Source organism: Canis lupus, chromosome 5 (assembly GCF_003254725.2).
Source record: "Canis lupus dingo isolate Sandy chromosome 5, ASM325472v2, whole genome shotgun sequence".
Classification (NCBI taxonomy): Eukaryota; Metazoa; Chordata; class Mammalia; order Carnivora; family Canidae; genus Canis; species Canis lupus.
The window spans coordinates 82,097,267-82,123,572 of NC_064247.1; the positions used below are offsets into that span (position 1 = coordinate 82,097,267).

The 26,306-nt window shown below is 50.4% G+C and overlaps 1 protein-coding gene across 10 annotated transcripts; it reads right to left on the bottom strand.

Annotated features, from left to right (window-relative positions):
* Nucleotides 1-59: 59 nt before the first annotated feature.
* On the bottom strand, nt 60-25,207 carry SLC9A5 (solute carrier family 9 member A5). Of its 10 annotated transcripts, none has more exons than XM_025426500.3 (16): nt 24,974-25,206; nt 21,735-22,037; nt 19,548-19,711; nt 19,296-19,374; nt 18,839-19,016; nt 18,040-18,260; nt 17,619-17,821; nt 17,310-17,399; nt 17,146-17,216; nt 16,272-16,401; nt 15,713-15,801; nt 15,424-15,550; nt 11,041-11,211; nt 10,461-10,530; nt 9,668-9,802; nt 60-493 (listed from the first exon to the last, which is right to left on the bottom strand). In XM_025426500.3, the coding sequence occupies exons 1-16, from the start codon at nt 25,164-25,166 to the stop codon at nt 486-488; spliced, it is 2,232 nt and encodes a 743-aa protein (XP_025282285.1). In that variant the 5' UTR covers nt 25,167-25,206; the 3' UTR covers nt 60-485. The 10 variants fall into 10 exon arrangements, with proteins under 10 accessions (XP_025282285.1, XP_025282283.1, XP_025282284.1 ...); XM_025426498.3 differs by lacking the exon at nt 60-493 and adding an exon at nt 5,616-7,054 and having other exon boundaries at nt 10,461-10,527; nt 24,974-25,205; XM_025426499.3 differs by lacking the exon at nt 60-493 and adding an exon at nt 5,616-7,054 and having other exon boundaries at nt 18,839-18,881; nt 24,974-25,204.
* Between the last annotated feature and the right edge of the window lie 1,099 nt (nt 25,208-26,306).

The following is a 26,306-nucleotide window of genomic DNA, read 5'->3' on the forward strand; positions in this document are numbered from 1 at the left end:
GAACGCAGGCAGTATGGGGGTGGGGGCTGCACTGCCAGCACTCCTTGAAGAAGAAAAGTGTGGCCGCAGGGGCCCAGGAGGCCCCGAGAAAGAGCAACCCTAAGCCCAAACCAGCTGCTTGGGGCTGCTAGGAACCACGAGGGGTATCTTCATGGAGGGTAGGGGGAAAGGGCCCCTCTCTTGCAGCCCTCAATCTTCCTTCCAGGGCCAGGCACCAATGACCAGGTGGGGGGCTGCTGTCTGGGCTGGAGGGAAGGAGGGAGCCTCTGGGGTAGGAGCTGACTCAGACCGGCCAGAATCCTCCAGGCCCAGACCCTCCACTCCGGTGCATTCCTGGCCACTTTCACCTATACCCCTCCCTACAAAGTCTAGCCAAGGAGGCTGGGACTGAGGTCAGGGTCCTGGAGCCAGACACCAACCCAGGCCTGCTCCTCCACTTACCTGCTTGGTGAGCTCCAGCAACTCAGTGCTCTTTAAGCCTCACCTTACTCACCTGTAAAAACAAAAAATAAAAAATAAAAAAAGAAAAAGAAAAATGTCATTCTTTTTTTTTTTTTTTTTTTTTGTGGGGTTGCCATAAAGACTAGGGAGGACCACATGTGTCAATGTCTAGTCGCTGGCAGCCCTTAGGCTGTGTTCATGCCCTCCTCATCATTTCACCCTCAGTCAGGGGATCCTGAACTGGTAAAAGTTACCTGGAGAGTTGACCTGTGAGATCCCTCCCAGCTCTAAGGCTGAGGTACCTTTGGGGCATGTGTTTCTTGCCTGACACTCCCCAGAATTTGTGGCAAGATTGTAAGAAGGTAGACTGTGTAGCCAGAAGGCACTATGCCTCATAACATGCTCTGGCCCTTGGTTCCTGGAAGAGGAGGGGGCAGTGGGTCTAATGGCTTCCTTGGCTCTAAGACAGAGGCCTCCTCTGGAGCCTGGAGGCTTGCGAGAGGAGCAGACCTGGGCGTCAGAAGCAGGCACAGTGGGAGCAACAGCAACCCACCCCCCTCCCATCCCAGCTGCCACATCAGCACCCAAAGTCCAGACCATCAGACCAGCTACCTAGGAGCTTTCTTCTTGAGCTGATATGGCTGCTAGAGGAGCCTTGGAATCGTCCTGCTCCATCTCCAGCCCCCAGCCAGGACCTCTGTCCCACCCTCCTCTAGCTTTAGTAAGCATCAGGACCAACCTTGGATCCCTCCCCAGCTGTCCCAGGGCCGCCCCATTGAGTCATTGCCTCCTGCTCCCTCCCTCTCCAGCTGCCCACGCCTAGCCGCTAGCCAGGCCTCCTAGGAGCCCTAACATCTGGGGGGACCTGCTGGCAGGCACACATCCCCCCCTCCAATATGAGAGGTAAGTAAGAGGCCTCAAGCCACAGGCCATAGCTGAGCCCAGCACTACCGGGCACAGGCAGACAGACAGATTGGGGTCACGGTCAGGCCTTGGTTTATTCACTCCACATAGAACGTGTATTGTAGCTTCATGAAAACAGAGTGTATTGTCTGCTTCTGTGCTTCCAGCACTTAACGTAGGGCCTAGCATAGAATAAATGGCTAGGGGTCCCTGAAAGTGGTCACATTCCCCCTGTCCTCCTGAGGCTACCCATCCTTGAGCCAGATGTAAACTCAAGTCACAAATAGAGAGAGATTCAGAGGCTCAGTCTGAAGGAAAACAGAAAAGGCAGAGCTGCAGGATGAACAGCCCTGGGATGGCAAAGATGCAGATTGAAATGGGGACACACAGAGGCCTAGCGGGGAACACTGGGGGCTGGGCCTGGAACCAGCCCAGGCTGCTGACCACAGCAGGCTCTGCGGGCTGAGCTTGCAGGACTGAGCAGTGACTCATGGGGCCCATCTCTGTGGCTCTGCTGGCAGCAAAATCCACTCACCGCAACCTTTTCCTCTGAGATCATAAAATGGGGTTGAGCGTCCCTCCCCTGCCCCTTCCCCAGCCTTCCTTCAGCCTCCCATTCCTTGCCAACATGAACCAGTCAAAAATAAGATGGGGGCTGTTGGCCTCATAATGAGACCCAAAGTCATTGCCCTTACTCCACCCCAAACCTTGCACACTCTCTTCAGGACTGCCCGAGACAGCAAGGGTGACAATACTCCAGACTTTCCAGACTTCTCTTACTTTTGGCCTAAATAAATTCCAAACTCCATGCTGGCCTGGAAAACCCATCTAGATCACAAATCTTGTCTGAAACCGTCTCCTCTACCTGGAAAACCCATGCCCATCTCCCTTGGTCCCCATCTCCATCTCCTTCCTCCTTCAAGACCTGGATGCAGCTCAGGTCATTCTGAAGGCCATGTCCACCATCTTGCCCAGTTAGGTGGTGAGCCATAGACAAGCTCCTGACTTGCTCTCTGTCCTGCATCCCAGGTGCCTGCCTCTCCCCCAGCTGTTCTCACCTGCTTTCTCCCCCTCTATCTCTGACTAACCCTGTCTTCCCGGCTGTCCCACTATCCTTAGTTACCCAGCACCAAGCCCAGGAGCCCGTCTCTGCACTCCTCCTCTTCCTGCTATACCTTTAGTTGCCTGATTGTATGGATTTGATTTCTACCATCTTTCTAATCTAGAAATTCTAGAATGTTGTCTATGTGATCTCCCTCACAAGGAGCTGATTAAGATTACAGACCTCTGGGTCTTCATTGCCTTGCTGAGTCAGAACCTTGGGATAGGCCCAGGAATCTGCATGGGTTTTTTTTTAAGATTTATTTTTTTAAAAAGATTTATTTATTTTTATTTATTTATGATAGTCACACACAGAGAGAGAGGCAGAGACATAGGCAGAGGGAGAAGCAGGCTCCATGCACTGGGAGCCTGACGTGGGATTCGATCCCGGGTCTCCAGGATCGCGCCCTGGGCCAAAGGCAGGCACCAAACCACTGCGCCACCCAGGGATCCCTGATTTATTTATTTTTAGAAAGAGAGGGAATGAGGAGAGGGAGGGGCAGAAGGCAAGAGAGAGAGAGAATCTCAGGTAGACTCCCTGCTGAGCACGGAGGCTCAATGTGGTCCTCAGTCTTATGACCCCAAGATCACAACCTGAGCTGAAACCAAGAGTCAGATGCTTAACCAACTGAGCCACCCAGGTGCCCCAGGAATCTGCATGTTTGACAGCTCTCGTTGATTGTGACCCTAAGGTCTGAGAATGGCTGCCTGCCTTCTCCAGCCTCTTCTCATCCCTCTGCTGCTTGAGCAGAACAAGTCTCCTGTCTCTAGGCTTCCTTTCTACCAGTCCATCCTCCACCTGGGGTGTCATTCATTCCATCTGGCACCAACTGCGTTGGAGCTCCCTAAAGCTCATCACTGCCCACACCACTCCCCAGATCACAGTTCTCCCAGGCCAGCTCTCTGCCACCTCTGCAACTCAGCACTGTTCTGCCCGCCCCCCCCCGCCCCCCCCCCCCCGCCCCTTTGTGTCCCTGGCTGGTCTCTCCAGAGCACATCACCCACTGCTCCTAGCTTTTTGCCACATGTGCTCTGGGCATCCTTTGTTTATGCTGCTCTTTCTACCTGGAATGTACCCACCCAACTTTGCCTGTATTGTCTGAACCCCTACACACACTCACACACACACTTTCACATACACTAACTCCTAACAGAGGCTTCCCAGATCTCCTCAGAGCCCCACAGCTCCTGACCTTCCAGGCTCCTGGCCTTTAGAATAAGACCTGTAATGGCAAACATGTATGATTCCTTACTGTGGGCCATGCTGTATAATAGATTCTTCTCATTTTTTCATTTCATCCTGACAGCAAACTTCTAAAATAAGTATACTTGTTATTCCATCTCAGAGATGAGGACACTGAGGCTCACAGAGAGTACGTAACGTGCCTAAGTGCCATAGCTGGAAGCAACAGCCAGACTGTTAACTATTAGCTCCTATCACTGCTAACTCTCAACAATATGAGGGCAAAGCCCAAGTCTCTCCTCTTTTCTTTCCATCTTCCCACTCATAACACAGAGAAGGTGCTTGTTTTTTTTTTACCTTTATTAATTTTTTATTTTTTTAAAAGATTTTATTTATTTATTCATAGAGACAGAGACAGAGAGAGAGAGAGAGAGAAGCAGAGACACAGGCAGAGGGAGAAGCAGGCATCATACAGAGAGCCTGACGTGGGACTCGATCCAGGGTCTCCAGGATCACGCCCTGGGCTGCAGGCGGTGCTAAACTGCTGCACCACTGGGGCTGCCCAAGAAGGTGCTTGTTGACTATGTGAACCTTCAGTGTGGAGACCTCTTCATCTATAGAGATAGTAGGTTAGTGATTACCTAGGGTGGGGCAGGCAGTGGATGAGGAGTGATTGCCAATGGGCACAGGGTTCCCTGGGGATAACGAAAATGTTCTAAACTTAGATTGTGGGATCCCTGGGTGGCACAGCGGTTTAGCGCCTGCCTTTGGCCCAGGGCGTGATCCTGGAGACCCAGGATCGAATCCCACGTCGGGCTCCTGGTGCATGGAGCCTGCTTCTCCCTCTGCCTATGTCTCTGCCTCTCTCTCTCTCTCTCTGTGACTATCATAGATAAAAATTAAAAAAAAACTTAGATTGTGATGTGTGTTGCACATCTGTGAATATATTAAAAATCACTGAACTATACATTTTAAATGGATGAGTTCTGAGGTACATGTGTTTTATCTCAATAAAGATGGATATTTTCCTAAAAGTCCTTCAGCCAGGGACACCTGGGTGGCTCAGTGGTTGAGCATCTGCCTTTGTATCAGGGCATGATCCTGGGGTCCTGGGATCTAGTCCTGCATCAGGCTCCCCGCAGGGAACCTGCTTCTCCCTCTGCCTGTGTCTCTGCCCCTCTCTCTGTGTCTCTCATTAATAAATAAATAAAATCTTAAAAAAAAAAAGTCCTTTAGACACAGTGGGAAATTGAATTTGAATCTGGGACTGCTTTTAACTAAGGGTTTTGGTTCCTAGATATTTCTGGACCCCACAGTACCTGATTTATAGTGTAAACTCATAGGGTAACCAGCTCCCTTGAGATTGCCCTCCCACCTGCCATGTGCAGAGAACTTCTGTTTATTTGTCCTACACCTGCCTCCAGTTTTCCAGGAAGGCTTATCTGGTCCCAGTATGTGCTGGTTGCATCTTTGGGTACCTTGGGACCTATCGTCTGGAGTCTCTTTCCCTGCTGGCCTCCCCCATTTTTTTTTTAAATTTTTATTTATTTATGATAGTCACAGAGAGAGGGAGAGAGAGGCAGAGACACAGGCAGAGGGAGAAGCAGGCTCCACGCACTGGGAGCCTGACGTGGGATTCGATCCCGGGTCTCCAGGATCGTGCCCTGGGCCAAAGGCAGGCGCTAAACCGCTGCGCCACCCAGGGATCCCCTGGCCTCCCCCATTTTAGAGTGGACTCCCAGTTCTGTGACCCTGTGCCCATATAGTGGTCCCTGGACTGCCACTGCAGACCCTCTGCTCAGGGAACCATACTGGGAAGGGAGGAGGGAAAGAGGGCCAGAGAGCCTAACAGTCCTTCCCAGATATCCTCTGTTCTCTATCCTAGAAGCCCCAGAGCAAGCACTTGCAGGTTTTTACTTCCCTTATCAGATACCCCAGTCATCCCCCCACCCCTAGAACCCCTAGACACATGGACACAGGACACCCATTCATCCAAGAGATGTTTAATGTGTCTTAGGCTCAAGATACAAGACACAGGGCAGGTGCTAACCCCAGGAAATTTACCTGCCACCCAGTCAGCCCCCAGAGCAGCAGGACGGTGGCCCTGGAATACCTGGCTCCTTTCCTATTTGGGGAATGTCAAGGTGGTAGTGGCCCAGAGGCCACTATCTCCCCTCCTCAGGAAATCCAGACCCAGGAATCTGAAAGATACAGACTTGGATACATAGCAGCAGATCTTCAGAGTGACCCGTGTCAAGAAACAGCCCTGATCTGAAGCCTGGCCCAGCCCTGTGGCCTTGAACCTGGAAAAGGAAGAACTATGGCCCTGATAACTGGCAACAAAGGGAAGGAGATAAAGCAAGAATTGGACACAGGTTCCCACCATCCCCCTCACCCCAAAATTGGCTATAGGTAGCTGACCCAATAAGGCAGCAAAGCCTAAGGCTGAGGCCTGCTCCAGCTCCCACCACCCCAAGCCCTCTGAGGACCAGCCCCTCGAGAAGCCTCAGTGCCAGGGCACTGTCCTTGAGCTGGTGCTGGGGAGTGGAAAGGTCAGTAAAGGAGGGCAGGAAAGGTCAGCATCAGCTGTGGAATGATGCCCTTGCTGTGGGGGCAGGAACAGCTGCCTAAAGTGACCCTAGAGGGACCCATTGAGGAGAGGGCATCAGCTTCCCAAGGGGCTGGACGTAGCCCCAAGAAGTTCTGGACTGGGTCTTGAGCCAGGGTAAGGAACTTACTGAAAGGGAAGGTGGCAAGGATTAGGAGCAAGGAAGGTGATGAAAGGGTTCCTGTGAGGATCAGTCCAGGATACCCTTCTGACTCTGCCCCAAGGAAGCCCAGTTGCTAGTTCAGGCTCCTCTGGCCCCTTGTCAGGCTAAGTGGGTTCCTCTGCCCATTGCCCAGGGAAGACTTCCCATGGGAGATCCAGTCTCCTGCTCCTCCTTGAGTCCTTGGGCTACAGCCGGCCACCTTTGTTGAACTGGATGCACCAGTGGGAGTTGGCTGTGCGTGGGCTAAGATGGGTGCGGTCCTCATGTCCCATGAGGGGCTGCAGCTCTTGCTGCTGGGGGATGTCAGCGCTGCTCTCACTGCGAGAGCGGCCAGCTTTGGCCAGGCTTGGGGGAAAGGCGAAGCTAGGGCGTGGATCGTAAGGCAGATGGAAGGGCTGGGGCTCTTCAGCAGCCAGTGGGCAAGGAGGCAGGCGGGTCATAGTTGGGGCCTGGGTACAGGGCGGGGATGCCAGGCTCTCCAGGGACGAGATGCTCTGGTTCCAGCCTGCCTGCATGTCCACGGGCACAATCTTGGTGGTTTCCGAGGACACGTAGACTGCCAGATCTCCCTGCCCACTCTTCCAGGGTAGCTCCTTCTCTGCACAGGTTGGGGAGGGGGGGATGATTCGTGGGCTTGGGCACACCTCAAGGCTCCCTGGGGACAGAGAGTACATATGCACTCATTAGTAACACAGTGGAATCCTTCTCAAGTATAACCGCATTTTCGCAAATAATTCATTCCACATTACATTCATTCTATATTACATCCATTCTCTATTACATCCATTTGTGTGATTAGTTGATGAGGGAAAGCTCTCCACTGACTCCCAGCACCTGGCACAGGGCTGGGCACATAGTAGTTATTCAGCAAATACTGAAAATACTGACTAAACAAATGAAGAGAAAGCAAGAGAAATCAGGAGCCAGGCAGGAAAAAAACCTGTGATCAGTCCTCACCAGCTTGTAGCACTGGCTTTAGAGATCACATTCTGCCAGGCCCTGTCCCAGAAGAGAGAGAGCAGCAAAGGTGAGAGAGATCTCGAGGCTCCACGCCAAAGGCTTCGGTGCTCGATGCTCTGGGTGAGCACTCACCACAGCCCTTTAGTGGGACAGAGCCCAGGAGTGTGAGCTCATGCAAACCCCTTAGCAGGCGAAATGCTGTGCCACAAAGGGGACCTGAGCCGAGAGTCCCAGCACTGCTGGCAGCCAGGATGGAAGGCTGGGCCACTGCATGACAGGAAGTCTGAGGTTCTGAAAGAGGAAACTTGGGAAAGAGAAGCTCCCTGGCCACCTCCCACCCCTGCTCTCCAAAGTCAACACAATGCTTTGCCCGTAATAAGGTGCTCAATATGTGCCTGCTCGTTGATAAAGGTCCTGAGCAATCGATTACATTATGAAATGTATTGATGGTGTGATTGGAAGTAAAACCACCTCTCTTGAAAGACTCGTAATATTATATTTTAACAACCACCACCACCAAACTAAAACAACGAAATTCAGTCTTCACCTTTGGAGGATCCTTCATTGGTCTGAAAACTGTTAAGTGAAAGGAAAAAAATCAAGTATTTATCTATTCTTTCCTGTACGAACTATACCTCAAAGTAATGAAGTCACTGATGAGAGCTTTTTTAATAGAAGAATTGCTGGTAATGCAGACAACAAAAGAGATGGAGGGTATGACTGCTGTGCAGCCCCGGATGCAGTGCTGGGCCTGGCAATGACCATCAGCGGCTGCTAAGACTGGTGAACAGCTGATGGCGAACTTCACAATGCATGGGTCAGGCTACCATGTGAACCCAGCGATCAACAGTCACCTCACAGAAGAGAGACACCAGATGGGATGTGTTTCCTGATGTGACATGACACAAAGTACACCATCACTGCCTGTGAAGTATTCTTACCAAAACATCTAAACTGAAATCTGATGTAGATCTAATTACTGGTTTAAAGGAAATATAAGGCACAGTGAAAAAATAATGCTTTGGGGATGCAATCAGCAAAATCCGCACAAGGAAAGACTGTGGGACAAATAACCAGATTATTTCAATAAATACACTAGAAGAAGAAAAAGGAGGGGGGGGGACCTGTAAAGCAGGGTTTCTCAAACTTGACACCACTGACAAGATGGAACAGATACTTTGTTCTCAGGCTGTCCCATGTGTTATTTAGCAGCATTCCTGGCCTCAACCCACTACATGCAAGTGCACCTCTCCAGTTGTGGCAACCAAAAATGGCTCCAAATATTGCCGAATGCCCCTGCAGGCAAAATCACTCCATTACCACCCCCTTGAGAACCACTGCTGTAAGTTAAAAGAGACTTATCAACCAAAAGTCGTGTGTGGGCCTTGTATGGATTTTTATTTGAACAAACCTACTGCAAAAAAAAAAAAAATAAGATAATCAGGGAAATTTGAACACTGGATATTTATGATAATGATATTATGGTTATATATTTTTAAGAAGAATCCTTATCTTTTAAAGATATGCACTTAAGTATTTATTGATAAGGTGACATCTTATTTGAGATTGCTTCAAAAGAACCCAGTGAAGAGAGGGGCATAAGTGAAGAGATAGATGAAATAAGATTGGTTAGGACTAAGTAATTAGTGAAGCTGCGTAATGGGTAGATGGAAATTTACTTTATTATTCTGTCTATTGTATATTTTGCAATTTTCTATAATAAAACATTTTAGAATGACATCCGATGATGCTGGAGCCAACTAGCAGTGATATAAGTTAGGTTTCCACATATGGAAACACGTATATATTGTCTTTTATCCACAATAATGCTGTTTTGATGAATTTAGACTCCTCCTGTAGGCCAGGCTGCCACCCTCACTAGGGGCTCTACTTGAGGGCAGGTGTGCAGAGAGCATGGGTTGTAAGAGAGCCTGGTGTTAGATTTGCTTGTCACCTCATATACCTCACCAGACTGTAAAAGGAGGCAGTGAAGCAGTGAAAAAGCTGTAGGCTTTAGAGTCAGATGGGTCAGGTTCAAATTCTGGTTCTCCTGTGGGATGCTGTACAAGTCCCAAGTCCCTTTGGCTCTAGAAGCTCAGTTCCCCATCTTGGTTGTTATGAGGATTGAATCAGATCAGTCATGTCAGCTGTCTGATTATAAAGGAGATGTTCACTAAATGCTGGTTGGTAAATAAATGAGTAGGAAAAGGGAGTTGTCTAGAGGAAAGGCCATGAGTAAAGAGGGAAGACAGCAGCTGCACAGCTCCAGCCTGCCCTGGGGGGAGGGAGGCTAGGAGGACACCATTACCTGAGACCTTGCCCTCTTGGAGAACCTCATTGGTGGCCCGAGCCACAAATATGATCCCCTCGTCGTCCTCCTTCTCTGTCTCTGAACTGTCACTCTCCTCCTCCTCCTCAGACTCCACAGTTAAGATCACAGCAGCTGGACAGGGACAAGAACTGAGTGGGGATGGCCAGCCCAGTGGCTGCCTCTTGGTACCACATAACCCCAGGCCAGCTCCCTGTCCACCCATGCAGGACCCCATGGCTGCCAAAGCCCCCCACCTTCCTCTATTTCAGCACTGGCCTAGGGAGTTAGGGCTGGAGAGGAGGGAAATGGGGCTGCAGAGCTCTAGGACGCCACCAGGGAAAGCAGAGTCCTCAGAGCCAACAGGGTATTTCTACTTTCCAGCTCCTCCATCCTGTTCTCTCAGCCCCGGAGCCCATCATCAAATGAAAACATGAGCATCTGGAGAGGTGGAAGGCCCATCAATGCTCAGCTCATCCAAATTCCTGGTTTTGCAGGCAAGACACTGGGCCCCAGGGGCCACCCATCTTTTAAGCTCCCCCCTTCTCCATGACACCTTCGCCAAGTCCTAGGGGCTATAACCTGTAGCTAGCTACCAGATACCTGTCACAAAGTCTCTGAGAACTGCTTTGAACATGTCCAGCTCTGAAATCAAGTAAGCCTATCAGGTCCTTGAGGGGAGGAGCCTCAGCCTATGACACTGAATGCAGCACAGAGGAGATCCTCCAGCTTTTGGTTGATGGGCCCCCATCCTCCCATTCCTTCCTCAGCCCCACCCCTACCCCTTGCTTGCCTGTGTCCTGAAAGCCCAGGTCTCGAGGAGGTTTCCCATTTGTGGCCTCCGTATTAGCCAAGCCATCCTTCTGAGGGCCAAGAAAACAGACCCTAAGCCTCTGTTTCTGGCTCAAAACCCCAACACTGTTGTCTGATAGGATCTTTCTGATGCAGTGGGTAGGGAATCTGCATCAATCCCAGTGGTTCCATCAGTCATTGGCACCCTTGGCAAATAACCTGTGCCCCAGCAAGGGCTCTCCATGCCTTAGCCTGGACTGAATTAGGGACTCATGGAGCTCCCCCTGCCCCTGCTCCCAGGAACATGTCTTTCTGTTGCTGGATTCATTTCTGGTAGGAGGTCGTGCTGCCTCCCAGCAACTGACCAACCATGGTAAGAGACAGATCTTCCCCAAAAGGCCTCATTTTACCTTTCTGAGACTCCAGGAAGATGCAAAAGGGAACACAAACTATTGCACACACCAAGGCCTCAAGAATTTTCCAACTGGGGTCCCCCTGGGCTGGATTTCAATACTTGGGAGTTCAAAACTATGGGCCATCAGCCTCCAGCCCCAAACGGAAGTCCCAGAGAAAGCACGTGCCTTCTTGCGACCGGTCTTGCGAGGTCGTGGCTTGCTCTTGGTGAAGCAGATGTTGTGCTTGGTGGACTTAAAGGACTCTAGCCGCCGCTTCATGTTCTGCTGGAAGACTTCCTTGTCCTGCCGTTCCTGAGCATCCTCTGAGATGAAGTGGCGGCTGCAGCTGGCTTTGTACTGGCAATGACAGCCCCGCCCTGCCATGAGGCTGGGAGCCTTGGCCTCCCACAGGTACCCAGGCCACAGCACCATGGGCACCATAGGCCCTGCCAGCCCAGTTTTTCCAGAACTAGCCATTAAAAAACAAAACAAAAAAATACAACAGGAACCCAGCCAGACACTCTGTAGTCTCAATTTGCTGGGAGAAAAACTTATTTTTATCACTGAGCCCATTCCCCCAAATCTGCCTGTCCCTAAACTCTATTGCCCTTCCCAGTCCTGACTTGAAGTAGCAAGAGGCAAGAGACTCTGTATCTTGTCCCTTGGGGCTACCACGAGACTGAGGGCGACATTTCCTTCTTTGTACTTCCACTTAGGAGCCTGGTCCCTGTGCCTGCCCCCACCACACACACCCCTAGCTACACAGGATTCTCCCTCCATAAGGAACTCTCTAGCCAGCCATTTCTGTAAAAACTTTGGACTTCCAGAACTACCTCCTGACACCCTGGACCTTCTCAGTCCCAACAGCCATTTGCACCCAATTCAGGATGGGGGTCCGTCATCTGTTCCTTCCTACTCTTTCCTCACAAAGACCAAGCCCACCCACTACATACCTACCTAGACTGCCAAATAAAAGTACTGCCAGTTGGTCCCAATCATTTTATCTGGGCTCAAACCACTCCCACCCCTGCCAAATACAATGCTTTCCTATGCCTCCTATTTTCTGCTGCCCTGAACCAGTTCTAAGAGCTCCCTTCAAGTCTCTCATCTGCTCTCCTCTACCTAACCATCCAGAGGGACCCCTCTCTCCTGGGGGTGCAGGAATCCAGCTCCCTCATACCGCTCTCCTTGAACCCTGACCTCTGCTTTGCTCAGCCCACTCCTCCCTGCCTCCATCAGCTCCTGGCTGCCTCCCATTCCCACCCCCACCCCAGCACCTTCCTCCTTCCCCTCACCATGCCCATCCCCTACTTTTAAGCATGCTCCTGCCCATATTCCCCTGAAGAAAGCCTTTCCACTGAAGCACTGAAGCTATTGCTTCCCTTTTGCTGCCAAATTCTTATACTTTGATTCTGACACTTCCTCTCATACCCATTACTTTCTTTAATGCCAGAAATACAACTCCAGGACCCATGAATCCATGGTGCTGCCTTCTGCCTGGTTACCAGTGTCATGGCATGGCCTCTGGTTAGGCGCTGGCCTGACCCCTGTGCAGCATCCAACTGTTCTTCTGCCCCAGGCCTCCGAGACACTATCTGCTACTGCTCTTCTCCCCTCCTTTTTTCCCATGTGGATTCCTCAGTGTTGTCCTTGGCCCTCCTCTCTCCCTCCAAATGTTCTCTGCAGTGAACTATCCCTTCCCCTAGCTTCAGCTAGCCTAATGCTAGACCATGCAGCCATCAGACCAGCTGCATTTGAATCACCTGGACAATTTACTAAGCCCACAGATTCTTCGTCCCATTCTATACTATGAAATCAGAACCTCGAGGAGGTGAAGCCAGGAATATGTATTCTAGCAAGCTCTCCCAGGGGATTCTGATGTCACTAGGTGAGAAAACCTTTGACAATAAAGATCGCTTATAAATCTTTATTTCTAGCCCTTATCTCATAAACTATGATCTCATATTTGTAACTGCATACTAAACACTTCTGTCTCTCTCTCTGATGACATTTCTGTGAAGAATATGAGGAATTATGGATTATGTTATGGTATAACTAAGTGGATTCAGAACTAGTTGAGTAACCATATCCAAAAATGTTTTTGATCCATGTCAGTCTGGAGCCAAGCATGCCACATGGCTCTGTCCTCAGCTCTATCCTGTTCAACATTTTATGTTGATTTGGATGAATACAAAGTTAGCAGGCTTCGCAAATTTTCACAGGATATGAATCTAAACAGATATTTGGTGCCAGACATGGGATCCAAATAATGGAATGATGGACTAAATCAAGTAAGATGACATCTTGTTGTTGATAATCTTACTCCAGTGTTTTTTAATTGACTACCCAAGAACTGTACCCATTGACCAATCTGAGACACACACATCCATAGGTAAACCAATCATCACATATGTCCTGATGTGATACAATAAGAAATACATAGCATACCTACTGAATGTTCCTGAATCTGACCAGTCATCTAGATTTAACTATCAGGAAATACAGGGGATGGAGGAACACTACCACTGGTGTTACAATCAGCCAAATCCATAAATTGGGAAATTCTCTGAGGCAAAGTATCCAATTTCTTCAATATATAAATAGCAAGTGGGGGGGAACTGTGTGGCTTAGTGGTTGAGCGTCTGCCTTTGGCTCAGGTCATGATCCTGGGGTCCCAGGATTGAGTCCTGCATCAGGCTCCTCACAGGGAGTCTAATTCTGCCTCTGCCTACTTCTCTGCTTCTCTCTGTGGTGTCTCTCATGAATAAATGAATAAAATCTTAAAAAATAAATAAAATAAATATAAATAAATAAATAGCAAGTGGGATAAAAGGAGAAGGAACTATTAGAGATTTCTTCTTTAATAAAGAGACATATTTACCAAATGCAAAGTGTAGACTTTATTTGGATCCTGATTTAAACAAACCATCTGGAAAAAAAATGTTTATGAATGCTGACTGGATATTTCATATGAGAAGGAATTATTATTTGTTGAAAGTGATAATAGTACTATGACTTTATATATATATATATAATATTCATATACATGTATACATACAGAGAGTGCCTGCCACATAGAGATACATATTGAAATATTTAGAGGCAATATGATACGTCCAGAGTTTGCTTTAAGATAATAAGGTGTGGGGACACTTGGGTGGCTCAGTGGTTGAGCGCCTGCCCTTAGCCCAGGGCATGATCCTGGAGTCCCAGGATCAAGTCCTGCATGGGGCTCCCTGCATGAAGCCTGCTTCTCTCTCTGCCTATGTCTCTGCCTCTCCCTCTGTGTCTCTCATGAATAAATAAATAAAATCTTTAATAAAAAAAAGATCATAAGATGTAGATGGGGTAAGGTGGGGGTACAGAATGCAACAAGATTAACCATGCATTGATAATTTTAGAGGACCTGAGTGATGAATACATGAGAGTTATTTTATTCTGTCTAATTTTGTGAATGAGTAAAATTTGCCTTAAGAAAGAAGTAAAAAAAAAAAAAAAGAAAAGAAAAGAAATAAAAACCCAACAGGTTGAATGAGACAGAGTTTAACAGCCATTAACTGAGGAAGACATGGGGATGTGGCTGACTACAAGAACAATATGGAGCCTCAGAGTAGTAAAGCAATGCTATGGGGATTCTGAGCAGCGGGAAGAGAATGGAAAATTCTAGAACTAGAAAGGTAAGAGAGCCCTATGCCATGACCTGGCCAACTACAACTAGAGCAGCATTCTGGGCCTTGTTTCTTATGACCAGAGAAGACACATCAGGGAGAGGAGATGCTGGCTTGAGGGAAAGAAGGCCTATGTGAAAGGGAACTGTCTTGAAACCTTTGAAGTTTATTCTGCAGAGCTGCCTAGAGTCAAATCAGGACCAAAGCCCCCAAATTAAAGAAAGCCAATTCTGTCTCAACAATAGAAACAACCTTGACTGTTAAAACAGTTGCCTTCCCATTTCAAAGAGGTTCAATGTAATGGCTTGCTGCCCCCTTGTGGAATTGAGGCAGATTCCCTCCTGGATGGGCTGGGCCTTCTGGCCCCAAAGCTTCCTGACCTGCACTGGACTAACGTTACCTAAAAGAGATGTCTGCCTTCCCCATGCTAAACTGGTCCCACAGGCTTCCTCAGTACTCCTGCTTCTGTCTCTGACCCCATCAAGACCCCTTCTGTAGTCTGTCCCCTCCTCTCCCCTTCAGGACAATCCCTCAGTCCTATGTGCTCCTCACCCTTACCACCACCCAGCTCTGATATGTTGTTTCGCTCCAGCCTCCCAACTGGCTCTCCCCATCTCTCACCTCAACCCTCCAATTTGGTCTGTGATCTGCTACCAGAAGAAGACATCTTTAAACAGTGCTTGTATCAGGCCACCCCTTTCTCAAAAAAAAAAAAAAGCTAAAAGTTATTACAAGATGGGGCCCACACTCTTCAACTGGCATTTATAGCTCTCCACTAGCTGGCACCAGCTGCCTCTTGAGCCTGTTTATGGCCTCCCCAGACCACCCTCCTCTAACTCATCACCCCCAACCCAGGCCCCACTCCACCCCCTTGAAACTTTTAAACCTTGCCTGCTCTCACCCTGCGGCGTGGCTTGTAGAGGCCTCCACAGAGCAGATGGTGCATCACAGCATCCTCACGGTCCCGGCCACTGCGCACTGTGTCAATCACCTGCAGATCCAGACACGCTCCACTGCCACTCTCTCTCCTGCAGGAGGCAGGCAACATGTGTGCTACGGAAGGGCCAGGAAGCACTGGCCAGGGGGAGGTCAAAAAAGCAAAGATGCCCACAGGTTTTTCCCAAAAGGGATGCAGAAAGAAAACCCAATAGACAGGGCTTGAGGAACTGGAAGGGGGCTCAAGGACTTACAGCAGGTTGGTGACAGAGGTCTCTGCCACAGAATTGCGGCTGGGCATAGAGGGCAGAGTGAGCCCTGTGGAGGACAAGATATGGCCTCCCTGCAGGGGCCAAGACAGAGGTCAGACGACTATCAGATGGAGGGTGGCCCAGACAGTCAAAGGGTAATAAAAGCAACATAATTAACACTTATTCTGCTCTTTATATATTCCAGGTACCGTGCTATGCACTTTACACATTGAATCCACAAAACTCTGTAACATAGGTATTCTTAATTTCTTACAATTGAGGAAACTGAGGCTCAGAGAGGATAGGGACTTACCCAAGGTCACAAGCCTGTAAGTGTTAAGAATTGAACTGCACCTGCTGGCTCTAGAGTCCAGCTCTTTCTCAGCTTTCTCAATTGCCTGCCAGACTCTGAATTCAGCATCAGGTCAGGCTGGTTCCTGCAGCTGACATTTTACCAGACCATGGAGTCGGCTGGGAATTCCCAACTCCCTGCTCAGGTCCTGCCTGCTTGTTACCCCTTCCTGCTGGCTACCTGCCCACCCACCACTCGCTGCTGGCCCACCTGGTCCACGAAGCTGATGGCATCCCGGATGTTGAGTCTATAGTACACATCCCAGATCTGGTCCCGGATGCGGTAGGCTGAGCGCCGCATCAGCAGCTGACTCAGGTACTTCTTGTCAAACTGCTCCCACCTACAGAGGATATCAGGCCCAGCCCTGAGTGCCATCTCCAAAACCCAGCTGGCCGGCCCTTCCTCAGATGGGGCAGGGACACTGCCAGCACTGGCCTGACTCTCTTGGTATGGGCCTCAGCCAGGGATAATCTCAAAGTTAGTACCTGCCCTTATGAAACTTATAGCATTACGGGCAAGCCTGAACTTACAGCATTACGGGCAAGCCTGACATTAAATTGAAGTAATTGCAAATAACTAAAATTGCAACCGTAACAAGAACTACAAAGGATAATCATAGAGTATATAGGGATTTGTCAGGGAGGCCAGTGAAGGCCTCCTTAGAGATTTGATGTCTATGGTGAAATCTGAAGGATAAACAGAGGTTAAATACCTGAGAAGGAAGCGAGGGAATGTTCTAATATACAGAATATGGGCAAAGGTCGGGGTAGCAGGGTGGGGGAAGCACGATGGGTTCTGAAATTCTAAACCAAGATCCATGTAATCAGCAGGAAGATAGTCAAAGGCAGAGCAGAGCATGATGAGGCTGGAGTCTGGCAGGTGCAAGACCACACAGGGCCAGGCAGGCCTCACTGGGAAGACTTGTCTTATCCTGAGAGTACTAGGATGCCACTGAAGGGCTCCTGGCAGAGGTCACCAAGCCCAACTCTGGCTGTGTCCCTTCTCAGAAGTGTGGCACATTCCCAATGCTGCCCTGGCTGGCGGGGCTGCTGCTGCTGAAGGAGCCTTGGGGGAGCTCCCTCACCTGTCCCTCCAGTAGTGATAGCCATGGTGCCCCACAACGTCCTCCACTGCAGCCAGAATGTGGTCAAAAGTCTAGAAGGGGGTGGGTAGGGGGACTGGATCAGGACTCTGCTCAAAATAGAAGGAAAAGAGGTATAGGTAGAGGGATGGGGTTCTGGTACCCACGTGCTCATGCAGCTCCTGGTTCAGGGTGGGTTTGTGATGCTCACTCCTCTTCACCTTCAGCCACTTGACCAGTGGCTTGATGGTTAAGCCCTATGGACAGGCAGCAGGTGAGCCCTGCCCTATCTAGTTCCCTGGTGCCTTTCTTTCCCCATAATTAGGCCTCAGCTTCTGTACCTCCACCTCACTACACTCAGGGTCTGGGAATTCAAGTCCCTATCCCCCAAAGAGAAGAGCCCCTGTCCCAAAGGCTCCATGCCTCCCCCAGGGCCTGCCAGCCCTCTCCCTACCCAGCCTCATGGGCTCTCCCACCTGCACAATGACTGTGAAGAAGACCACCACAATAGTGGTGGCCACAAAGTAGTCCTTGGCAGGGACCTTGGTCCTGTCCAGTAGGATGACGAGAGCGAAGGCCACAGCCCCCCGCAGGCCCCCATAAGACATCACCACCTGGTCAATCTTGTCCAGAGGGACCAGCCGGAACTGATTCAGCACCCACGTCTGCAGGACTACGCCTACAGCAGGAGGGAGGCCAGTGGGAGCAGGGCATTGGGAGTGGAGGACCCAGGAATGGATGGCACCAAGTATCTGGGCTAAGGTCTGACAGGGGTTGGGAGGGGTGAGCAATGGGGTGGGGGGGGCTTAGGAATTGATAAGGATATGGACTCAGACTGGGGGATGAGCTGGGGCAGGGCAGGAAGGAGAATGGGAAAGCAGAGGGTGCCAGCAATACCGAGGGCTCGGAAGAACAGGATGAAGAAGAGGGTGCCTAGCACCAGCCCAGAATCCCAGGCCCACTTAGAAGAGTCCACAGCTGAGATGCCAAGCAGCATGAAGATGACGGTCTCAGCGCAGCTGGCTAGAGTCTTCATTGTGTATTTGACAGCCGTGCGTGACTTATGGGAGATGTTGGCTTCCACATACTTCTTACAGCCCAGGCCACACATAGTCACCCTGGGAGAGGAATGGACAGACAGGGCAAGTAAGGAGGGATTGCAGCCTCTAAGGTTTGAGCATGCCACAGGAGGTGTTGCCCATCACAGGATATCAGAAGTTATTGCAAACTTCATCAGAGCTGAAGCCTAGGGAGGCATGGAGACTGTCCTAGGATAGCTAGTGGTGGGCAGTCTTGGGATAGGGATCTAAATCTCCAGGTTCCCATTCAGTGCCTCCTGGAGGAGAAGTTGGGAGAAACATGCTTTGACTAGCATTCTCTCTGAAGCACCTTTTAGAGTGCTGTGGCCATGACAGCCAGTGACCAGGCCTTGAGGTCTACTTCTAGCTCAGCCTATACCTCAGAAAGCACTTCAGGTAGAAGATTGGGTTCTGGGGTGCCCAGGGCAGTTCCAAAGACAGATCTTAAAGCATTACCTAAGGTTTATTGTCTCCCCAGGGGAGTCTGAGATTCCCACTACCACAGGGGCTCAGAGAAAACCTACTGCCTCCTCAGGGTCTTGCTTCTGTCCATGTAAGGGGCAACCATCTCCAATGCCCCCTCCCAGCTGCCTACATGCAAGGCTCCCAGGACTCACGCAAGAATAGCAGAGAGCGAGGCCATTTCAGCAGTGAGGTAGGCTGCATAGGCGAGGAGGAAGACCAGCAGTGGCTCGATGATGCGGACCCGCTTGGTGAAGCGTGTGGTCAGGGCCAGGAGGAAGGCAAAGACTAAGCCCACGGCTGCCCCGCCCAGACTGACCACAAACAGGGAGGCTGGGGGAGGAGTGGGTTGTCAGCATGACCCCTGGCCTGGACTCTACCCGGGCAGACAAGACTGTAGTCTGGCAGGGAGTGGAGGACAATGCCCACTGTACTCCCCAGGGGTCAGGATCCCAAAGCCAGGATCCCAGGAAAGCTCTTCCTTCTCAGGTTTTCAGGGCCCTATTTCTCCACAGAGGAGGGAAGGGAATGAGGCAACCCAACAGCCTTCTCTGTCCTGATGCAGTTGGGGGCAGGGATTCAGCAACCCAGCCATGAGGGGGAAATACTGACCGACTCCTTTCAGGTAGTCAGCAGCCTGTACGTTGGCAGAGCCCATCTCCACAAATGAGTTGCAGACCTTGTACAGCACCTGAGTGAGAAGAATAGAGTCAGGAGCAAGGAGAGGGAAGGCCCAACTGGGACTGCCAGGAGAGGGTGAAAGCTGAGGCTGTATTTCTTCCCCAGGAAACCCAGGGAAGGTCCCCAACTAGTCAGAGCATGGCAGTGGGGGTCAGGGAATGGCAGCCAACTGTGCACTCTCACCACGGTGACAGCATCATTGAGCAGGGACTCGCCAAAGACGATGATAAAGAGAGTGTCGTTGACGTGCACCTCCTCAAAGACAGCCAGCACAGCCACGGGGTCCACCGCTGAGATGAGGCTCCCAAATAGCAGAAAATCCAGGAAGCTGGCCTGTACTCGAGGGGCTTTTGAGGGATAGATGAGGGAGAGCAGTTGGTGAGGTATCCAGTCTCCCACAGCATTCCCTGTGACAAGCCCTGGCTCCCCCTCACTGTGGAAACAAGGATGCCCAGAGAGGACTTGGGATGGTGAAGAGAGCATCAGCCCACAGGTCAGGAGACTTGAGCCTAAGCCCTGGCTTTGCCACTTACCAGCTCTGTGATGTTGGCGCTGTCACCGTCACATGACTTCTCTGAAGCCATGTCTCCTCATCTGCCTACCTCACGAGATTGCTGCAAAATCAACCCAGGAGATGGCTAAGAAAGCTCTAAGTAACCTGAAAAGTTAAGGTGGTGCTGAGAATAAAAATTGCAACTACAGTAATAAGAACCACCAGTAGGTGGAAACTGGCTGCTGACTGGCTTTATTAGGGAGAAGAACAAGAGAGTGCTTTCTTCCATGCCTGTGGTTCTCAGCCTCAGGGATGTGACACAATTCTCAGCAGGAGAGGGAGGGGCCATCAATCTATGAGGGCTACGTATGGTAGGAAAAGCACCCACCATGCGGAGAACTTAAACATAACAGAATTTCTGTGGCCCTCAGTTTCCTCATGTATATATTGGGAATAACAACAGTATTTACTTCAAAAAGTTCTTTATTGAGCCAGAACCTCATACATAGTAAGCACCTAATAGATATTACTTATTATTGTTGTTATTATTATTATTGTCTGATGTCCTCCCTTCCCTTTCTGCCCCAAAGTGTTCACTCACCCATTTGGAAAACCAGGTTGGAGTCCACAAGTAGAAATTGAAAACCTCCCCTAGAACCTTGGAGGAAGTCTGAATTATCAACATTCAGAGTTGAATGGATTTGGGTACAGGTAATGAGGAAGAAGGGAGTGGAAAAGGCAGCCTGAGGGCAAAGAGCCCCAGTAAAACAGACCTCTCCTACTAACCTTGAACCTTTTATCAAACAATTTTAAGGGTCTCTATTTCCTCATCTATTAAGTAGGATAAATAATACACCAACAGAATTGTTAAAAAGAGTCCATGAGATAAGTAAAGAGAGAACACCCACTAGTGTAATGTATTGCATTCTGTGGATTTGTAATATGGATTTATCAATAATAATAACAGGGACTGCTGGCTGGCTCAATCAAAAGAGCATGTAACTCTTGACCTTGAGGTCATGAATTCAAGCTCCACGTTGGGTGTAGAGATTACTTTTTTAAAAATGTAGGGGAAAAAAAAATTTAGGGGGCCCTGGGTAGCAGTTGGTTGGGCGTCTGACTCTTGGTTTTATCTCAGATCCTGATCTCAGGGTCTTGAGACCCAGACCCACCTAGGGCTCCGCGCTCAGCTAGGAGTGTGCTTGATTCTCTTCTCCCTCTCCCATCCGCCCCCCGCCACACACAGCTCATGCATGCACACATGAGCAATCTATCTCAAATAAATGAATGAATCTTTAAAAAAAAAAACTTAAGGGGGCGTCTGGTTGGCTCAGTGAATGAAGTATGCAACTCTTGATCTTGGGGTTGTGGGTTCAAACCCCATGTTGAGTATAGAGATTGCTTAAAAATAAAATCTTTTTAAAAAGTTAAAAAATAAATATTAATTTTAAAATTATAGTAGTAATAGTAAACTACCCTGATGTGGCCTGGGGAGAGCCAGGATGATTGATCCTCACAGAACAGTGAATTGTGTGCCTCAGGGGAGCAAGGCTGGCAAGTGGCAGTGTGGTAACAGAGGGCAGGAGGCAACAGAGTAGTAATGCAGACTTTCCAGCCTCGGCAGCCCACACACAGCTGGGAGCCAGGCCTCTGCTCAGCTGTCATGCTGCAGAAACCCAGACCCAACTGGCAGAGACCTAAGTGAAGGCTGAAGGCCCATCTGGAGTGTTGCCTTGAACTCCGGGTGGGAGGGACCCAAGACAGAGCTCTCAGGGCATGGCTCTTGCCAATATGGGATCTCCAGAGCTGGAGAAGAGAGTTAGGTGATGAATCTGGCAAAGCCTCCATCTGCCAGCTCAGGTCCTAGGGTCACTTACCCACAAATCCAGCCTGCTGCAGACCCCAGAGGGCAGCACCTGTTGTGAAGGCATTCCAGAGTGTGCCCACCACGGCATAGGTGAGGATGGCACCCAAATTGTCAAAGAACAGTCGGCTAGGCATGAAATAGCCTGAGTCCAGCACAATAGGAGGCAGTAGGAAGAGGAAGAATGTGCCTGGCTCCAGCTGGTACTCAGCTTTCTTAGCCACAGCCAAGACAATGCCTCCAAGCACCAGTCCCAGCAAAATCAGCAGGCAGCTCTCAGGGACCAGCGATGTCACCTTCCGAGACAAGTGAAACACTACAATGCAAGAAGAGGGCAGGATGTATCAGCTTAATGGTCACACACACACACACACACACACACACACATGCCTATAACCTCCCTGTCTTAGAACGTTATCCAATGTCAGGAACCCCTGACTCTGGGACCAAGGAAGGAGAAAAGAGAAGCAGACTGCTAGAATCTCCAACCTGCATGGCTACAAACCTTCTACTACAGCTAAAGTTGTCTGTCTCTTGGTGCTTCCCTCATGGTAACCTAGGCTTGCTTGCTCTTTCCATTTCTGGAAATGCCCGCTCATCTCTACTCTCATCCTCACCCCTCACCTCTCCTTTCTCTGATCTCCTTTATTCATAGCTATGATTTGAGCCCCAGCAAATGTTAGTATATTTTTATAGCTATAAAAATCAGGGCCTCAAAAAAAAAAAAATCATGGCCTCTAGAGTCAGGCTGCCTGGGTTTGAACACTGGCTCCTCTATTTACTAGTTCTGTGACCTCAGAGTATATAACTTCATCTGACTTTCAGTTTTCTCATCAGCAAATTAGGAATAAAAACAGTAATGATCTCATAACATAGAATTGTTGTGAGTTTAAGTAAAACAATCTACTCAATAGCACTTAACCCAGGGATTTATTGTAAGCACTCTTACCTAATATATTGTGTCCTGCCTCCCTAACTAGACCAAAATGTATATTATACCTCCTAGCAGCACTGGGGACCTCCTAGCCCAATATGCTTTTCATTATATAGGCTCAATTAATAACACAATAGTTTAAAAAACATTGGGTTTAGCAGTAAGAAGATCTCCAGTTCTTCTGGCTCCATCAGTTTCTAATTGTGTGATCTCAGACAATTTATTTAATTTACCTGAACTTCAATTTCTTCTCCTGTAATATGGGAAAAATACCTTTCACACAGGAGGAGGATAAAATGATATAGTGTGAATGTGTCTAGCAGAATATCAGATATATAGTAGGTTCTCAACAAATGTTAATTAAAAATGATTCTGGGGAAGGGATGCCTGGCTGGCTCAGTCAGTGGAGCATGCAACTCTTGATCTCAGGGTTGTGAGTTCAAGTTGTATATAGAAATTACTTAAAAATTTAAAAATCATTAAAAAAATGATGGGGGGAAATAATGCAGACCTGTCTCCAGGAAAAGAAGAGGAAGTATGAAATGGGTTTCTGGTGTTATCGCAACTCTTCTTTGCCCACTAAAATAAACTCTTTTGGCTTTCCCCCGGGCCCTAAAATCCTGAGTAAACACCTCTCCCCATACCTGGAGTGGCAGGTAGTGGAAGTGGCCTCCATGTTAGCCTATGTGAGACCCCCATGCCAACATAGTGCCCTTTGGAAGCTGTCCCCAAAGGGCTTAGAGCAGTTCCTGGCACACAGTGGGATCTACATAAATATTTATGGAATAAAAGGGAAAAAGAACCTGCTAGCAATAAAGCTGAGGGAAGGTATCCCTGAGCATCCTACTGATCTCTTCCATTCTCTGTGAGGATGTGTGTGTGTGTGTGTGTGTGTGTGTGGCTAATGAAGAGGCTCTCTTCTACCTCCAGAGGAGATGATATCCAAGCTAGGCAACACACTATAATTTATGGGGGAAACTACAGCTGTTGCTATATAAACCCTACATAGATAACTTTCCTGCAACCACTAAGACTCCTCAGCAAACCCAATTCTTGGTCCCCAAATCTGGGCTCCTATCCCTTACTCTCATTGCTGGCAGGCCCTAAGGTAAATTCAGTTATAGATTTGCCCACACTCATCCCTATCTTTGGTTCCCCTCTCCTCTCCTTCAGGGACTCCATTGCATCCTCACTTCCAGAGCATGCATCAACCCTAGCACTGCAATCCAAAACCCACCACCAAAGCCTGTCCTTAGGCAGAACTAGACTCCGTAAAAGCATTCAGGCCCATTTTCCATTATTAATGGGCTGTCAGAACAGAGTGGAAAGTTCTGTTCTGCCCAGCAGCACCCCCCTCTCCACCCCAGCAAAGTCCCTGGGGGAGTAGAGGGGCAAATTCTAAGCTGTGTGATTCCTACATAAAGACTGTATTGGTGAGACTGGAGTACAGGCTGTGCCAGCATAGCTGGGGAGTGAGTAGCAACGCTCAGCTATAATTAGTCACCCCCACAGCAGAGCCTGAACAACAGGGAGAGGGAGGAGGGTCTCTGGTGGGAGGAGGGACCACTGGCTGCTCAGAAGTGGGGAGGAAGGGGCAGAGGCAGGGAAAAGCAGCTCTATTCAAGATAAGGAATGTGAAACACAACCTTCAATGTTGTGCAGACTGAAGGAGGTCAGATGTATGAAAGCACCTAGTGTAGGCAGCACATAGTAAGGGAGGCCCTAATAAATGGAAGATGTTTCTTAACCCTGAAATGTAAAGAAATGTAGACCTGGATTATGGTGGGGGTCCTGTTAAGCACACCTAAAGAATGGTGTACCTCTAGGAGAGCAGAGGGGGGCTAGAGGAAAAGTGGTGGTCTAGTATCCCAAGAGAGTGGACACTTGTATGTGATCTCCTGGGAAAACTGCTTCCTCAGGTCCAGGATGCCTGGCTTTGCTGGAGAACACTATCCCTACAATTCCCCACACATCCCTGTCGCTGACAGAGGTTTCTAGGAGCCTGGAGATTGGTGAAGAGGCCAGACCGAAGGGCTTAAGGGCTTACAGCAAAGGGAAGAGGGGAGCAAGAGGGCAAAGGAGTCTAGGGATGAGGCTAGAAAGAGCTGGGGCAGCCCTCAGAGAAGGCCAATCCTCAGGCCTCCCCCGCGGAAGGGGGGAAGGGAGAGAGGGCGCAGGAACTCTGCGAGAGCCCGGATTTGTGGAATCGGAACCTGGGTCCCGGCCCTGTGCAAGAAGCCGGCCCAGATCTGGAGACTAGGGGTTGGGGGCGGGTCCGCTGCCGGCCGCCGGCCTGGCGCTGGCACACACGCACTCACCGATTTTGGCCAGGCTGGCCACCAGGATCCACAGGGCTACCAGGTAGGGCGCCTCCACCTCGTGCCACTGCCAGCGGAAGAGCGCCAGCCCAGGGGGAGGCTCGCCGGGCGACCCCGGCTCCCGGGTGGGCTCTTCGGTGGCGGCCGCCCCCGCCAGGGGCAGCCCGAGCAGCGGTAGCGCGGCGCGCAGCATCCTGCCGCCTGCCTAGTCGCCCTCCCGGCACCGCACGGCCGCCGGCCCCGCGTCGCCGCCGCGCCTACCGGCCGCCCCCGCGTCACAAGCACGTGGGGCCCGCTCCCCCCAATCCCGGCTCCGAAACCCCCAAGCCAGGTCCGGACTCCGAGACCGTGCCCCGGGCGTCCGGACTCTGGACCCCTGCTCCCCCCCCTCTAAACCAGTCTGAGCTCTGGAAACCCTCCAGGGCAGCTCTCCAAGTCCCGAAACCAATTCCTTCGAGTCCGCTCCCCCAAACCTTCCCCAAAGCTCCCCTACCCGGGTTTCAGAGCTGGGAGCCGCCGCAGCCCTCCGGAGGCGCGGCCGCGTCCCACCCGCCGGAGGCAGTAGCCCGCCCCGGGAGGGGAGGGGGCCTGTGGGGGCCGGGGGCCGAGCCCGAGGCGCGCATCTTGTCTTCGGCTAGGACAGACCCGCGGCCGGGAGCCGGCGGCTGGCACTGAAGGCGCGGGCCCCGACGCTCTCCCGTGCCGACGGCAGGGGGCAGTGCGCCGCCGCCCTCCCGAGCCTAGGACCCCCTTCGGGCCCCCGCCCAGACCAGCGCGGCGCACGCGCACTGAGCGCTCCCTGAAAGGACAAGGCTGTCCTCAACGTCCCCAGAAACTCCAAGGCCCAGACTGGGCCCAGGTCATTCGAGGCTGATAAGGAAGCTATTCCACTTTATCTCCCAAGCCGAAGAGCGCCCGGCCTCCCTCTGCGTCAAACTACGGGATATCTCCTCCCCTTTTCCATGAAAATAGAAGGGAACGTTATCTTCCTTCCCTCAACTATAAGAAAACCCAGCCTATCGATTCCCTTTAAACTGATAGAGAAGGATCCCTGGGTGGCGCAGCGGTTTGGCGCCTGCCTTTGGCCCAGGGCGCGGTCGTGGAGATCCGGGGTCGAATCCCACGTCGGGCTCCTGGTGCATGGAGCCTGCTTCTCCCTCTGCCTGTGTCTCTGCCTCTCGCCCTCACGGTGTGCCTATCATAAATAAAAAATGATAATAAAATAAACTAATAGGGATCCACTCACCTTTTCCCCTCAACCTGAAGGGCATTCTGCTTATCTCGCCCCAAACTGAGGAAGACTGTCTCCATTTTTCATTCAAGCTGAGAGGCT